The following is a 15,973-nucleotide window of genomic DNA, read 5'->3' as shown; positions in this document are numbered from 1 at the left end:
GATATTTCAAAATCACGTGCAGTATTGTAAAGGATTCACTGAATCAGTTTTTTTTTACGTAAAATCAAAACTACATATAGTGATGTAAATGATTCAAACATGTTCAACATGAGGTTTCAGTCATTTTGGCTTATGGGTTACGCTAGCCTAAATGAATTTGTAATATTACTATTGCTGATTTAGATCATTTTTTAACCTATAACATAAAAATTGCATGCCCTGATGCAAATGATTCAGTGAATAAATCTGCGATTTTTCAAAATCGCATGCAGTATTAGTAAATGATTCACTGAATCTTTTAGTAACATCGAAACTATACACAGTGATGAAAAAGATTTAGTTAATCAAGTTTGAATATTTCAAAATCATATGCAGTGTTGGAAATGATTCATTGAAACTTTTTTTTACTCAACATCAAATCTACATGCAGTTATGGAAATTATTTACTGAATCTTTTTCGGTAACATCAAAACTACACTCATGCAAATGATTCAGTGAATTCTTTCTGCAAAATTATACAAACTCTTGAAAATGATTCAATAATTTTTTTTCAAACTGAAACATAAAATGCAATGATGTAGATTATTTAAATTAATTGGGATTTTTATTTATTCAATTTAATCATATGCACTGATGTTAACTGATCCACATAAATGAATCAATCTATTTTTATTTTTTTGGAAAAACTAAAATTACGCTCAGTGATGCCAATGATTCAATGAATCCATTAAAAATAGTATGTTTATATTTATTTATTTATTTATTTGTCATATACTAAATATGAACAGTTTAATTTTAACTGCAACTAATTAAACCTTATTGTAAAAAAATACCAGTAATATTTTTAAAACATTAATGTTTTTTTTTATTCAAGATCAAGAAAGATGTATAATGTGGCTTATCTTTCACATTATTATTGCAATTACTCATTTTACTGAAAGCATTAAATGACTTAGTCAAATATTATGACTTAAAATAAACCCAACGTAATATATTTAGCTTTTATTCAACGCAGACCTGCTCATAGAACAGATGGTTTAATCTGTACATTTGTTGGTCTGCATGTGTGTGTGTCTGTTAGTGTCTCAGTGCTTCAGTGTCTTTGATCTGAAAGTGATGCCAGTGTGTTTTTGTGTGTTGTGAGTGTGTCTGTATTAGTACCCGCTGGCGGCCAGGCCTTGATGTAGCCGGTACAATGAACAACAGAGTACTGCGCTTCACCCTCCTTAGACGGACCGAGACCATTCCTGAAACCAGAAAAACACACAAAAAAAGGTACTTTAAAGCTAACATTCAGCTCACATGAGGATTACAGTCTGATTTGAAAAGCCGGCACGGACAACAACAAAAATGTTGCCTTCAGCATTTCACATCAAAACAGAAAAGCAAAACAACAGCGGTGTGAATGATTCTCTACACATCAAGATATTCTAGCTTTGCTTTATTTAAAGATGCCATTGATTCTCAAATATCAAATCACTTTAATTGTCCCATCATCAGCAGCATGTGTGCTATGATGAGTGAAAAGCTTAGATGCTGGCTCCAGACAGTGCAAATACAACAACACTGCAAAATACAGACAGTGCAAAATACTACAACACACAACAACATACTCAAAACAGGACAATGTAAAATTGGCAGTGTTGACAGCGATATGTACAATGAATAGGTGTACACAGTTGTAGGCAGTATTGTTTTAAGTATGAATTGGTGCAGTGCATGCTACATATTAACTTCATATTGACAATATACATTGTCAATATACAGCTACATATTGACAATATATACAGTGGGCAAAATAAGTATTAAACTTTAAATAATATTTATAAAGGAGCTGTTGACATGAAATTGAACCAGATTTGGGAAAAATCCTTAACAATATAAACATAAAAATAAAACAAATCTGAAAAATGAGTTGTGTAATAACACTTTTTTGGTGACGGCAGCTTAAAGACGCCTCTCATAAAGAGAATGAAGTCACATGCATTGCTCAGGTGTGAGTTTTTCACAGACTTCAACAAAGTGTAAAAATCTCTTTTGTATTTTCTATTGGATTTACTTCAGGTGATTGGCTGGGCCATTTTACAACTTGATTATCTTTCTCTGAAAGCATTTAAGAGTTTCTTTGGCTGTGTTTTGATCATTGTCTTGCTGAAATGTCCACCCTAGTTTCATCTTCATCATCCTGCTAATGTAGATGTTGCACTGAGGCAGCGAATATTTATTTACACTGTAGAAGGGCAGAAGGTTGCTGAAGAACTACTGAGAGATTTCAGCTGCTGTCTGGGCTTTCACTGCCTTTCTTCACCTTCCTTTCGTCATGTGTTTAATACTTTTTTCCTGCGTCATTTCAATTTATTACACAAAACTTTATTTGTAACCTAATTCTTTCTAAGCATATTTGGATTTCTTTGGTTGTTACCAACATACGAGTGAAATGTCAAGTCAACAGCACCTTTATAAATATGTTTTCGAAGAAAAATGGGGACGTGTTCAATACTTATTTTCCCTGCTGTATATAGTACATTGTTCAAAAGTGAACTAATGAGTGAACTAGTGATTAATGAGCTCTGTTACCAGAATAACCTATGCAGTAGTTTGCTCCCGAGTTGTGTTGTGGATGAAATATAGGCTAAGTTATAACTATACTTGACAAAAAGGGATCGGCAGAGATTTATTTAGAGGCTCAGGGTATGCATTTTTCAAGCGCTGAACGCTATTATTCAGCTATGTCTAGATATATCCAGTTATCATGCTACAGTGCCTTCAAACTTTGAATTTCAATAGGTTATGTTAATCAAGGTTGAATCAAATTGATTAACTAATATACAGTAATACAGCAAAATTCTGAAATATTATTGCATTCTATTATAACCACAGGAATTACCCCTAAAATTAAAAGTTTGATTTTGACCATATTTGGAAGGGTCGTAAATATTAATGAGCTCTGCTACCCCAATGACCTACAGTTTGCTCCAGAGTTCTGATGTGGATGAAGTGTAGGTTAATTTAGAACTCTACTTGACAAAAAAAGGACAGGGAGAGATTTATTTAGAGGTGTATTTTAAAGGCTTAATGTATATAAAAACGTAGGCAGGAATTATTATCAACTTCTGCATGAACAAGTGAATGACCGTAAGACCTGAAAGATATGACACGATGTATAAAACGTGCATTAAAACACTGATACTCGCGGTTTATATATGTTTGTTGCCTCATTACAAACATACGTAGCAAATATACAGGTTAAACTGACGTAATGTACATTTAAACTGACTTTATGCATGTTTGGGGTGACACTGAACATTTCTAATCTGTATATCCTTCATTTTGCATTCTGATGAATTGCAAAGACCGGCATGAATATTAATGATCCCATGTGGATGTTTTGTTCCGATTGGCCTGTATATTCATTTTCCTTCAGCTTATTTGGGACACGCCTACCCCTTCATGTGAATGTGCAAAACGAGGGGTAGTGGTTAGGGAAGAGGCTAAAGGGTTGAATTGGGATTGGCCCTCTGAGTCTTTTGCACTGATAAGAAAAAAAAAAGATGCTGGTCACACCGGTGTGATCTGGTGACCGCAGAGGGTTAAAGTTGTTCAAACTAAGCTCTTAGCAATGATATTATAAATCTAAAAGTACGTTTTGATATATTTACAGTAGGAAATTGACAAAATGTCTTCATTGAACATAATATTTATTTAATATACTAATGGTTTTGCCACAAATGAAAAATCAATCATTTATACTTGTATTTTTGGCTATTCCTAATAATAAATGTGCAACTTAAGGTTTTGTGTTCCTGGGTCAAAAATGTACGCACTTCACCTTTAAGGAAACAGACGAGAAGCCAAACATTTCCAGGAATATTCGCTAATAAAATGAATTACACTTCTGAGCTTAAGATATATTAAAAGAGAAAGTCTGGGAAACTAAATTTTCACATTATCCATCAACTGAGTCAGGAGAGTAAAGTCAGATTTGAAGAACTGTGTGTGCCTTTCTCTTTCTCATAATGTTCTTCTTCATCCGCCCTGTGCACAATCTGATCCCCTGTCAAATCAGCCAAGATCAGACTGAACTTTTCCATTTACTTTGTGTTAATTCATTCATTTCTATTTATTTCATTCAAGTGAAGAATTGCATGCAATGTCGTATTTATACATTTACTTTGCACTGGTATTTTAGTTCTAGTTCATGAGTTTAGCTAGTCAGTTTTGTAAAGCTGCTTTGAAACGATACTTATTGTGAAAATTGCTATACAAATAAACTTGAATTTAATAGTAGAGCAATGCACAAACACCAGGACCAACATAAACTCTTTTAAAATCTTACGTTTAAGCTTTAGATTTTAAGTAAGTTTTTTGCATTCATTACATTGCTGCTCCTGGTTCAGTTAATAAAGTTACAAATTCATCAATTGATGCAAATGACTCAGTGAATCATTTTAATCATGTGAATTTAAAATTATATATCAATGTAAATTGCTGAAAATATTCTAAAATATTTTAACTGCATACAGTGATACATATAGGTAATAATTTTTTGAAATAATCAAAGCTTGATGCAGAGATCATTCTTTCTGAAAATACTGAAATTACATGCAGTGGGGCAAATGATTCAGTGAAACTAAAATGATACATTGCATTATTTCTTATTTATTGAATAATAAAGGGAATCAGTTTAAAGGACCAAATTATCTGATGCAGAGATGAAAAATCCTTAAATCTTTTCTGAGAATACTAAATTACTTTTGCTGGTTCAAATCATTCAGTGAATCTTTTCTGGGAGTACCGATATTACTATCAGTGTTTCAAATCATCCTGTTTTTTGAGCATAAATTTTACAAGCAGTTACATGAAATATTTTTTATAAGACCAAAGACAGATCTGATGCAAAAATTACATGTAGATTCAAATGACGCAGTAAATAGTTTTTGAATGGATAAAAATGTTTTAAGTCGTTTAACTTCTACTTATATGATTGAAGTGTTTAAGTATATAATTGATATTTATTCATATCAACTCATTAAAAATCTTTCATTGACCCTGTAAAGCTTGAAACATGAACTAAATAGGCAGAACATTCACATTTTCTGGAACTGAAGTATTTATAAAACCATTAAAGAAAATCCTAAAAATATTTTTTCATGATATTTAATTTGTATCACATTTGATCCATCAGGCAACTTTTTGCTCAAAATAATGTTAATTTTAACATTCAGAGCTAAGGAAAGATCTATTACACCGCTGCTCCTCATTCAGTCAATTTATTTATTAATTCATTCATTGATCGAATATTATTCAGTGAATTAGAAAAAAAATATTAAAATAAATAATAATAATAATCTATCTATCTATCTATCTATCTATCTATCTATCTATCTATATATATATATATAGAGAGAGCTCTATATATATATATATATATATATATATATATATATATATAGAGAGAGAGAGAGAGAGAGAGAGAGAGAGAGAGAGAGAGAGAGAGGAGAGAGAGAGAGAGAGAGAGAGAGAGAAGAGAGAGAGAGAGAGAGAGAGAGAGAGAGAGAGAGAGAGAGAGAGAGAGAGAGAGAGAGAGAGAGAGAGAGAGAGAGAGAGCAATGTAAAATGATTAACTAAATCATTGCTGGAAATCTTAAAATGGCACAACGTGATATAACGATAAAACACCAAAGACACCAAATCTCTAGATCGAAATCACATGGAATGATTCAAATGAGCCACTGAATCATCTTTGAAAGGATCAAACTTTTCTTAGTAGTTTAACTTGTACTTATGTATTTTTTAAACACCAACTTCTTAAAAATCTTTCATTAGGCTTTCGATAGGGACGTTTTTATGGTTTATGCATCAATTACACCACTACTCCTGATTCAGTTATAAATTATTTGGAGTTTATATCTTATATACATGCAGTGATGTGAATAATACAGTGAATCTTTTTTAAATGCCTAAAGTTCATACGTGACGAGTGATTTAGTGAATCTTTTTTAAAATAATAAAAATAACATGCCGTGATGCGAATAATACAGTAAATCTTTTTTTGAAAACACCAAAGTTAGACAATGTGATGCAAATGACTCAGTGAATCCTTTTTTGAGTGCATCAAATACCACATGAAGTGATGAAAAAAAAAAAAAATCAGTGAGTTATTTTTGAAAGAATCAAAATAACATGCAGTGATGTGAATAATACAGTGATTTTATTTTTTTTGAAAACCACAAAGTAAGATGGTGTGATGCAAATGACGTGTGGTTTTTATGTGCACAAAAATGATACACTAAGTGATGAAAGAGATTCAGTGAATCATTTTTAAAAGAATTTATATTACATGCAGTAACGTGAATAATACAGTAAATCTTTTATTATCTTTTTCTTTGGAAAACACCAAAGTTTATACAGTAACGGGAGTGCTTTAGTGAATCTTTTTTGAAAGAATCAAAATAACATGCAGTGATGCGAATAATACAGTGAATCTTTTTTGGAAACCACAAAGTTAGATGATGTGATGCAAATGACTCATTGAATCATTTTGAGAGCATCGAAAAAACTTTTTTTAACACCAACTTCTTAAAAATCTTTCATTAGGCTTTAGATCGGGAAGTTTACGGTTTACGCATCGAATTCACCGTTTCTCCTGATTCAGTTGATTTGGTTATTAATTCAATCATTGATTCAAATCATTCAGTGAATCTTAAAATAAAGGAAATAGAAAACATTAATAATTGTAAATATTGAAATAGCATATAGTGATATAGATTTGGAGTTTTAATATTATATGCAAAGATCCATATTATAATTTTTGAATACATCAAAATCAATGTAGTGATTCAAATAATTCAGTGAATGATTCTTGAATGAATCAAAATCATCCAAGTAACTTCTATTTATATTAACTCACAAGTTTAATTGACAATGCACTCACTGAATGAAATGAAGTCGTTTTGGATAAAACGGTTTTGTATGCAACAGTTTTCCTCATTACCACTGGATTTTGGGTCTGTGTTATAAAAATGGATTGTACAAATGGTGAACTGAATATATAATATGTAAAAGATGTCAAAAAGAATGAAATATGTTTCACGTAAAAATAAGAAATAAGGGAAAGAAGAAAGAATTTGACGTGATAGACGAATGCTGTGAAAAGATGGTGGGGAAAATAATAAGCTTGTGCTACATCCCACTCCAATTCAAACTGGCTAAATACATTTGCTATAGGAAGTGTATATGGATAAGTAAGTATTTTCTTGATCATGATGAATATTTAGCTTGATGAATTGTTTCAGGTGAATGATTTTTTTTTTGTCCGAAATAAATAAATCAAATTAAATCTTCTCACAATTTTTTGAAGTGTACGACAGGACATGATCATTTTGCATTTAAGCTTGACACACACACCATTCGTTAATCAGACATGTGTAAAGTGTTTGGGAACGAGGTGAATCCTGCATTCCTGAGCTGTCAGCAGTCTGTGAAACATGAATGTCTGATAGAGAAACAACACGCCTGCCGCTGAGAACAAACCAGCCCCATCGGTCAAAGGTCAAACTACAGGAACACTGAGAAACGCTGCTTTCTCAGAATTTACTTCACAGGTACCACATTCCTAGAAGTCACTGCTGAAAAATGCAACGCCACACAATCAGCATGACACACTGACAGAGAGAAAGTGCAGCAAGACAAAAAGTGATTCAAATAATACAGCGAATCTTTTTTTAAAACAACAAGGATGCTGTGTTGATTCAGTGAATCAGTTTTCAGTGCATCAAAAATCACATGAGCTGATGAAAAAGATTCAGTGGATCTATTTTGAAAGAAAGTAAAATGCATGCAGTGATGTAAATAATACAGTGAATCTTTTTTGAAAACCACAAAGTAAGATGATGTGATGCAAATGACCCAGTGAATCATTTTTGAACACATCAAAAGTGATGAACAAGATTCAGTGAATCTTTTTTGAAAAAATCTAAATTACATGCATTGCTGTGAATAATGCACTGAATCTTTTATTCTTTTTTTGAAGTACCAAAGTTTATACAGTAACGTGAGTGCTTAAGATTCACTAATTTGAAAGAATCACAACATGCAGTGATGCAAATAATACAGTGAAGCAATTTTGAAAACCACAAAGTAAGATGGTGTAATGCATATGACTCAATGAATCATTTTTAAGCACATCAAAATGACACAAACTGATGAAAAAGATTCAGTGAATCTTTTTTGTAAAAACACCAAAGACAATGTAATGCAAATGACTCTGTGAATCCTTATTGAGTGCATCAATTATCACATGAAGTCATGAGAAAAAAAATAATCAGTGAATAATTTTGTGAAATAATCAAAATAATATGCAGGGATGTGAATAATACAGTGAATCTTTTTTGAAAAAACAATAAAGTAAGACAATGTAATGCAAATGACTCAATTAATCATTTTTAAGCACATCAAAATGACACAAACTGATGAAAAAGATTCAGTGAAACTTTTTTGTAAAAACACCAAAGACAATGTAATGCAAATGACTCTGTGAATCCTTATTGAGTGCATCAATTATCACATGAAGTCATGAGAAAAAAAAAAAATCAGTGAAGAATTTTTTGAAATAATCAAAATATTATGCAGGGATGCAAATAATACAGTGAATCTTTTTTTGAAAACCACAAAGTAAGATGGTGTGATGCAAATGACATTTGGTTTAGTGCTCAAAAATTATTCGCTAAGTGATAAAAAAGATTCAGTGAATCTTTTTTTGAAAGAATTGAAATTACATGCAGTGATGTCAATAATACGGTGCATCTCTTATTAATTTTTTTAAATACCAAAGTTTATACAGTAACGAGAGTACTTTAGTGAATCTTTTTTTGATAGAATCAAAAAAAAAAAAAAAAAACATGCAGTGATGCGAATAATACAGTGAATCTTTTTGAAAACCACAAAGTAAGATGATGTGATGCAAATGACTCAGTGATTCATTTTTGAGCGGATCAACATTCACGAAATGATGAAAAAGATTCAGTGAATCTTTTTTGAAAGAATGTAAATACATGCAGTGATGCGAATAATACAGTGAATCTTTTTGAAAACCACAAAGTAAGATGATGTGATACAGTGATTCATTTTTGAGCGGATCAACATTCACGAAATGATGAAAAAGATTCAGTGAATCTTTTTTGAAAGAATGTAAAATACATGCAGTGATGCGAATAATACAGTGAATCTTTTTTAAATGCCAAAGTTAATCGTGACTTGAGTGATTCAGTGAATCTTTCATACATACCTGTATCTCTTTCTCATGCTGGACAATCGATTCAATGAGATGTGATCCAAAGGTGCGCTACCACACCTGAAACAAAACACACATAAAACAATATTAGTTTCTCAACATAAAGAAATACAAATTAAAACACATACATTTTTGTTACATATTAAAATATGGAAGACTAAACTTAAATATGACCAGTTCTGATGTTATTTCATCTGATAAAATGTTGCAAAAATAAGATTTAGATTAAATTATTAACTCAGATGCATTTAAAAAATTTTAATTAAGAATTTTATTCATTCATTCATTCATTTGACTTCGGCTTAATCTCTTTATTTTGTCAGGGGTCACCAAAGCAGAATGAACTGCCAACTATTCTGGCATTTGTTTTACGCATCAGATGCCCTTCCAGCTGCAACCCAGTACTGGGAAACACCCATACACCCTCATTCACACTAATACACTACGGCCAATTTCATTTACCCAAAATCACTTACAGCGCATCTCTTTGGGACTGTGGGGGAAATCGGATCACCAACCCACACCAGCACGGGGAGAACATGCAAACTCTACACAGAAATGCCAACTGACCCAGCCGGGACTCGAACAAGTGACCTTCTTGTTGTGAGACGACGGTGCTAACCACTGAGCCACCACTTTAATTAAGAATTTAAATAATTAAAATATACAGAGAGAAAAAAATTGTCTAGAAACTTCCAACTTGATGAATTTAAAGGCACAAATGATAACTTGTATTAAGAAGTGATTTTTAACAGTGATAAAAGATCAAACATGAAATTAAATCTCAAACAGCAGAAGATTCAGATCTAATAACATATAATCACAGTTGACAATAACCTTAATATAAAAGACTGGAAATTCCAATTTGAAACTCAATTATAAGCACAGATTATAACTTGCATATATAATTAAAATATAGAAATCAATCAATCTTGACTGTTCATGAATGGCCCAGCCAGAGCCCTGACCTAAACCCAATTGAACCTCTCTGAAGAGATGCCATCCAACCTGGCAGAAATGGAGAGGATCTACAAGGAGGAATGGCAGAGGATCCCCAAATCCAGGTGTGAAAAACTTGATGCACTCATGGCTGTATTAGATCAAGAAGGTGCATCTACCAAATACTGAGCAAAGGGTCTGAATACTTAGGACTATGTGATATTTTAGTGTTTCTTTTTTAATAAATCTGCAAATATGGCAACAATTCTGTGTTTTTCTGTCAATATTGGGTGCTGTGTGTACATTAATGAGGGAAAAAATGAAAGTTTTTTGGCAAATGGCTGCAATTTGAAAGAGTGAAAAATGTAAGGGGGTCTGAATACCTTCCATACCCACTGTAAACAGACATAAAGATATAGATGTATTACAACTGGCGAATATAAAGGAAATAAAACATCACCTTACAATAATCTATCAGCTGTTATTATCTGAAAGCTGTAAACACATTAACACGAGTGACCTGAGATCTGACACTGCTGACGAGTAAAAATATTTCACATCTGTTCCAACTTGAGCTGTTTGCCTCCCAAAATCACTTCAGTTCGACCTGGCGAGCGTCCGCCGTCCCTTGGGTCTTTGTCGAATGTTGTTCATGAATGCAAGGCATGCAGAAAAACAGCATGTACGTTTCAGGATCCGAGAAGAATTCAATTACACTTCCTTCAGAGTTGAGTCATGAAGTTTAACCACATTAAAGCACTGCATAAGAACGAAACTGATGTTTTTTAAAGAGGTTCTGTTTATCTCAAGTGTTTTTACACACACTTGACAGATGTGCTGATCCCCTCACAAGCCATTTCCATTCTAAAAAGGGCCATATATAGAAATGTTAAACATGACGTCACATATTTAAGACATATGTGGATTAATCTTGCATTATATTGGGATTTTTCGTCCAAACTAATGCATGCTTTCATCTGAAATACTTTATTTAAGGTATGTTGTGTTCTACGTTTCAGATGACAAATCCACTAGGCCACTGTCCACAATTTTACGAATCTGAAATACTGTAGTTAAGATACGTTTTGTTGCACGTTTCATATGATAATTTCACTAGAGGGCACTCTCTACATTTTGCGAATCTGAAATACTTAAGGTACGTTTTATAGCATGTTTCAGATGCCAAATCCACTAGAGGGCGCTGTTTACAGTTTTGGCAATCTCAAATACTTTGGTTAAGGTAGGTTTTGTTGTACGTTTCAGATGACAAATCCACTCCAGGCGCTGTCCACAATTTTGTGAATCTGAAATACTGTAGTTAAGATCCATTTTGTTGCATGTTTAATATGACAAATTCACTAGAGGGCACTCTCTACATTTTCAAATCTGAAATACTTAAGGTACGTTTTATAGCACGTTTCAGAAGACAAATCCACTAGAAGGCGCTGTTTACAGTTTTGGCAATCTGAAATACTTAAGGTACATTTTATAGCACGTTTCAGAAGACAAATCCACTAGAGGGCGCTGTTTACAGTTTTGGCAATCTGAAATACTTAAGGTACATTTTATAGCACGTTTCAGAAGACAAATCCACTAGAGGGCGCTGTTTACAGTTTTGGTAATCTGAAATACTTAAGGTACATTTTATAGCACGTTTCAGATGCCAAATCCACTAGAAACCGCTGTTTAAAGTTTTGGCAATCTGAAATACTTAAGGTACGTTTTATAGCACGTTTCAGATGCCAAATCCACTAGAAACCGCTGTTTAAAGTTTTGGCAATCTGAAATACTTAAGGTACGTTTTATAGCACGTTTCAGATGCCAAATCCACTAGAGGGCGCTGTTTAAAGTTTTGGCAATCTGAAATACTTAAGGTACGTTTTATAGCACGTTTCAGATGCCAAATCCACTAGAGGGCGCTGTTTAAAGTTTTGGCAATCTGAAATACTTAAGGTACGTTTTATAGCACGTTTCAGATGCCAAATCCACTAGAGGGCGCTGTTTACAGTTTTGGCAATCTGAAATACTTAAGGTACGATTTATAGCACGTTTCAGATGCCAAATCCACTAGAGGGCACTGTTTACAGTTTTGGCAATCTGAAACACTTAACGTACATTTTATAGCACGTTTCAGATGCCAAATCCACTAGAGGGGGCTGTTTACAGTTTTGGCAATCTCAAATACTTTGGTTAAGGTAGGTTTTGTTGTACGTTTCAGATGACTAATCCACTACAGGCGCTGTCCACAATTTTGTGAATCTGAAATACTGTAGTTAGGATACGTTTTGTTGCACGTTTCATATGACAAATCCACTAGAGAGCACTCTCTGCATTTTGCGAATCTGAAATACTTAAGGTACATTTTATAGCACGTTTCAGATGCCAAATCCACTAGAGGGCGCTGTTTACAGTTTTAGCAATCTGAAATACTTAAGGTACGTTTTATAGCACGTTTCAGATGACAAATCCACTAGAGGGCGCTCTTTAAAGTTTTGGCAATCTAAGATACTTAAGGTACATTTTGTAGCACGTTTCAGAAAACAAATGCACAAGAGGGAGCAGTCTACATTGGTAAAAAAGGGGAAAAAAAGTTAAATAGTTTTATATATATATATATATATATATATATATATATATATATATATATATATATATATATATATATATATATATATATATATATATATATATATATATATATATGTCAAAAAGTTAAACAAAAGTTAAAAAAAATATTTAAGATGTGTGGATTAATCTTGTATTACTTTGGAATTAATTACGTCGAGATTTCTTTTCACGATTTATAACTTGGGCACAGAAAGAAAAAAAAAAAATAGCAAAACTTTAAACATGTCTTATATTTAAGACATGTGTGGATTAATCTTGCATTTTGTTGGGATTCCTCGTCATGTTTTATAACTTAAGCAAGCACAAACTTTTTTAAAACTAATGCATGTTTTCATCTGTTGTTAAATATAGACGGCTTCAAAACAACACCATGAATGAAAGCATCTTTAAAACAAAGAAAATGCTGCAGGAGGACAGGAATGTTCAGCAACAACAGTGTCGGTTTCTGTTTGCCTCATTGCTGAAAAATTTCAATATTAATGCATTTTGTTGCTTTAAATCTCCCGTGCAGGCTTTTAACTGAAACAGGGGAATTATGTTGTTGTGGTCAGGCTAACAGATGAAGAAACAACACTTGGATGAACAACGAAATACATTGTAAGTTATCATCATGAAGTGTTGAGGATGTTAAGAGAAACATCGAGTAAACCTTCACCTTGCTTATTCTCTATATCAGCGACACCATTTCTGAATTAATGCAAACACATTCATTGTAATCCTGAGTTTTCTTGGTTTGATGTTTGCTATACTGAGGTGTTTGCTACACTAAAAGGTGTTTGTTGCTTATTCAAACTACGGATTTAAAATGAGCTAAAAAAACACAATTCTTGAGTTTTTTTGGGAAACTATAAGAATATAGTTGAAATATTACAAGAATTACGTCATAATATTATAAGAATAAACTCGAAATATTAAGAGAATAAAGTCAAAATATTACAAAAATAATGTAAAAATATTACAAAAATAAAGTTAAAATATTACGAGAATAAAGTTGCAATATTACGAGACAAACGTTAAAATAATACGCAAATAAAGCCGAAATGTTGCGAGAATAAAGTCGAAATGTTACAAGAAAAAATAAATCAAAATGTTACGAGAATAAAGTCAAAACGTTACGAGAATAAAGCTGAAATGTTACGAGAACAAAGTTGAAATGTTACGAGAATAAAGCCAAAATGTTACAAAAATAAAGTCGAAATGTTACAAGAAAAAAGTAAAAATGTTACGAGAATAAAGTCGAAATGTTACAAGGATAAAGTTGAAATGTTACAAGAATAAAGCCGAAATGTTGCAGGAATAAAGTTGAAAGGTTACAAGAATAAAGACAAAATGTTACGAGAATAGAGCTGAAATGTTATGAGAATAAATCGAAATGTTACGAGAGTAGAGCCAAAATGTTATGAGAATAAAGTTGAAATGTTACAAGGATAAAGTCAAAATGTTACAAGGATAAAGTCAAAATGTTACAAGAATAAAGTCAAAATGTTACGAGAATAAAGTCAAAATGTTACGAGAATAAAGTCGAAATGTTACGAGGATAAAGTCGAAACGTTACGAGAATAAAGCCGAAATGTTATGAAAAAAAAAGTAAAAATGTTACGAGAATAAAGTCGAAATGTTACAAGGATAAAGTTGAAATGTTATGAGAATAAAGTCGAAATGTTACAAGAATAAAGCCGAAATGTTGCAGGAATAAAGTTGAAAGGTTACAAGAATAAAGACAAAATGTTACGAGAATAGAGCTGAAATGTTATGAGAATAAATCGAAATGTTACGAGAGTAGAGCCGAAATGTTATGAGAATAAAGTTGAAAGGTTACAAGGATAAAGTCGAAATGTTACAAGGATAAAGTCGAAATGTTACGAGAATAAAGTCAAAATGTTACGTGAATAAAGTCGAAATGTTACGAGGATAAAGTCGAAACGTTACGAGAATAAAGCCGAAATGTTATGAAAAAAAAGGAAAAATGTTACGAGAATAAAGTCGAAATGTTACAAGAATAAAGTTGAAATGTTATGAGAATAAAATCTTCAATGAAAGTTTGACCATTTGAATGGCGGTGCTTATATTGACATCAACCTGGGGGTTTCCATAGCAACTGCATATTAATACCGCCTCCTACTGAGGGAATAATGTGGACAAAGAAAGCCCCGCCCCCTACTTAATATTCAGTTTCAAGTACATCAACGTACTGAAATAAAAGTCTCAGCAACGTCTAGTTCACACAGACTTAAAGAAATATCAAAAAAGACAACCAGTCCTTATGCTCGACTGTAATATCTTTATGTTCATAAAGATGATGAAGATGTACCTCATTCTGCAGATGAAAGAGCGTCTGGAGCCCATACACATCCTCATAGAGGACTGCTGACCTTCCTTCTTTACCGTCCCCGTCTTCAGGTCCAGAATACGACCTGAAAATACCAAAAATACAAAACATATAGAGTCAGATGAATGTACAAATTATGATCAAGAACAAAGCAAAATACAGACGTAAAAATTATACACATTTCAGTCTCTGTGTGAGGTGATGTAATAAATTTGTACTTTAAAAGACAAGATGTGCCATTTTTGGTGTGCAAAACAACTCAAAAATGATTTTATATACATACAAAGTATATTCAATTACATTCAAATATATATTTTTAATTCAAATAACTTTGAGGATAAAATGGCAAAAAAAAATGTGTGAAATAATATTCCATCTTTCTTCAATGCATGAATAAATCAAACATACTTATTCTGATCTCTATTTTCTATAGTACACAGAATAAAAGAATAAGTGATCATACAAAATTGTATTACATTTAATATGATACAAATGTAATAGATAAATAAAACAGTAAGCCATTTATTTATATATTAACTATTGGCTGGCTGGCTGACTGACTGGAACGATGGATAGAACGATGGATGGACAGAATGATGAATGGAAGGAAGGATGGAGCGATGCAACGATGGATGGATGGTTGGATGGAAGGATGGATGATGGATGGATGGAACAATGGATGGAATGATGTAACAATGGATGGAACGATGTATGGAACAATGGATGGTTGATGGAATGATGTATGGAACAATGGGTGGATGGATGAAACAAGAGATGGAAGGATG

At 32.5% G+C, this 15,973-nt stretch overlaps 1 protein-coding gene across 4 annotated transcripts in view; it reads right to left on the bottom strand.

Moving 5' to 3' along the window:
• Positions 1–15,973, bottom strand: part of arnt2 (aryl-hydrocarbon receptor nuclear translocator 2) — a 183,145-nt gene that overhangs the window by 87,226 nt on the left and 79,946 nt on the right. For all 4 annotated transcript variants that reach the window (XM_056461014.1, XM_056461015.1, XM_056461017.1 and 1 more), the window contains 3 exons: positions 15,171–15,273; positions 9,287–9,352; positions 1,162–1,247 (listed from right to left, as the gene is read on the bottom strand). In XM_056461014.1, the coding sequence (XP_056316989.1) occupies positions 1,162–1,247; positions 9,287–9,352; positions 15,171–15,273 (255 nt within the window). The remainder of the gene's footprint in view (positions 1–1,161; positions 1,248–9,286; positions 9,353–15,170; positions 15,274–15,973) is intronic.

The sequence above is a fragment of the Danio aesculapii genome, chromosome 7 (assembly GCF_903798145.1).
Source record: "Danio aesculapii chromosome 7, fDanAes4.1, whole genome shotgun sequence".
In the NCBI taxonomy this organism is placed as follows: domain Eukaryota; kingdom Metazoa; phylum Chordata; class Actinopteri; order Cypriniformes; family Danionidae; genus Danio; species Danio aesculapii.
Note: the sequence above shows the minus strand (reverse complement) of the source record. Positions and strands in the feature narration are given on the sequence as shown.